This window comes from Etheostoma cragini, chromosome 9, assembly GCF_013103735.1.
Source record: "Etheostoma cragini isolate CJK2018 chromosome 9, CSU_Ecrag_1.0, whole genome shotgun sequence".
Lineage (NCBI taxonomy): Eukaryota > Metazoa > Chordata > Actinopteri > Perciformes > Percidae > Etheostoma > Etheostoma cragini.
The window spans coordinates 16,700,688-16,702,241 of NC_048415.1; the positions used below are offsets into that span (position 1 = coordinate 16,700,688).

The following is a 1,554-nucleotide window of genomic DNA, read 5'->3' on the forward strand; positions in this document are numbered from 1 at the left end:
CTCTTCTCCTCAGACGTGCTGAGACCAAAGAAATACCAAGAGTCTTCAGTAGGTTATCACACATACAACTTAAAATGGTGAGTGTAGAGATATCAATTTAAATACTTTGTGGTCAGTGATGCATTTATGGTATCAATTTATTGTAACTGATCTTTTTTTAAACTTCATTCTTACTGAATTTCTGTTTTGGATTACTTCAGACCCGTGGATCTAAGTCCTCATGGATCAACTTCACCTTTCTTTGCTCAAGTATGTTAATCCACATAGAATCTTTAGTGTCTCACTTTCAACTTTATTTTCTTTCTACATGATAATTTTCTTATATCCATCCTTATTACCTTACCATCTAAATTGTGTCTCTGTACTCCATCCCCAGTGCTGTGCATGTGGACTAGTGTAGAGAGCTGGTCGTACTACTACTCTAACACCAACATGGATTGGCTGCAAGCTAGAGCCTGGTGCCAGGAGCACTACACGGACATGGTGGCCATCCAGAACCAAGGGGAGATTGAGCATCTCAACAGCTGGCTGCCCAGGCAACCCACTTACTACTGGATCGGGATCCGCAAGATCAATAATGTCTGGACCTGGGTAGGAACCAACAAGGCTCTAACAGCAGAAGCAACCAACTGGGCACGGGGCGAACCAAACAATGGCATACATAGACAAAGTGCGAAGGAGAATGAGGACTGTGTGGAGATGTACATCAAAAGGGATTTGGAGCCTGGCAAATGGAATGATGAGAGGTGCGGGAAGTTGAAGACCGCTCTGTGCTACACAGGTGAGCAAAAGTTAGGGATTAGGACACAAGAGCTGCTCATTTTAGCTTCCCTAAATTGTTTGATTATTAGGTAATCTTTTTTGAAATGATTTGTTGATTATGTTTTTAAAAATGAAAGCAGATAAACAGTTATAACATTTTATGCAAGTTATGTGAAAGTACTACTTCTTTCCCCAGCTGCCTGTAAGAACGACTCATGCCTCTATGGAGACTGTGTAGAAACCATCAATAGCCACAAGTGTGCTTGCTTTGAAGGCTTTTATGGAGAGAGGTGTGAGCATGGTAAGGAAATACAGTGATGTTGAACTTGTTTTAAAGTTTAAAGTCACTTACAGCCAGGACCTGATTCCTAATTGTATCTTGTTTTCTTTGTTGGCAGTTGTCAAGTGTAATGAAGAGCAGGTGACCGTTCCATATAAAGGAAGTGTGAATTGCATTCACAAGCATGGAAACTTCTCCTACGACTCTTTGTGCCAGTATTCCTGCGAGGAAGGATACCAGCTGAGTATGTCAAGACCCCTGAAATGCACTGCCTCGACACAGTGGTCAGAGGAGCCACCTTCATGTGAATGTGAGTTGAGGTGTATTACAAAGCTGCAAAAAAGAAATACAAAAATCAATTAATGTGATTTTAATGTTAATGTCCTGTTCACAGTGGCCCAGTGTCAGGAGCTGTCTAATCCAGCAAGAGGATCCATGAAGTGCTCCGATCCTCTGGGCCCTTCCAGCTACCAGTCCACCTGTGTGTTTACCTGTGATGAAGGCTATGCACT

At 42.1% G+C, this 1,554-nt stretch overlaps 1 protein-coding gene across 1 annotated transcript in view; it reads left to right on the forward strand.

Annotated features, from left to right (window-relative positions):
* Nucleotides 1-6: 6 nt before the first annotated feature.
* sele (selectin E) overlaps nucleotides 7-1,554 on the forward strand; it is a 14,314-nt gene continuing 12,766 nt past the window's right edge. Inside the window, exons 1-6 of the mRNA XM_034881674.1 lie at nucleotides 7-77; nucleotides 177-249; nucleotides 377-781; nucleotides 959-1,063; nucleotides 1,161-1,352; nucleotides 1,437-1,544. Coding sequence (XP_034737565.1) covers nucleotides 75-77; nucleotides 177-249; nucleotides 377-781; nucleotides 959-1,063; nucleotides 1,161-1,352; nucleotides 1,437-1,544 — 886 coding nt within the window. The 5' untranslated portion in view covers nucleotides 7-74. The remainder of the gene's footprint in view (nucleotides 78-176; nucleotides 250-376; nucleotides 782-958; nucleotides 1,064-1,160; nucleotides 1,353-1,436; nucleotides 1,545-1,554) is intronic.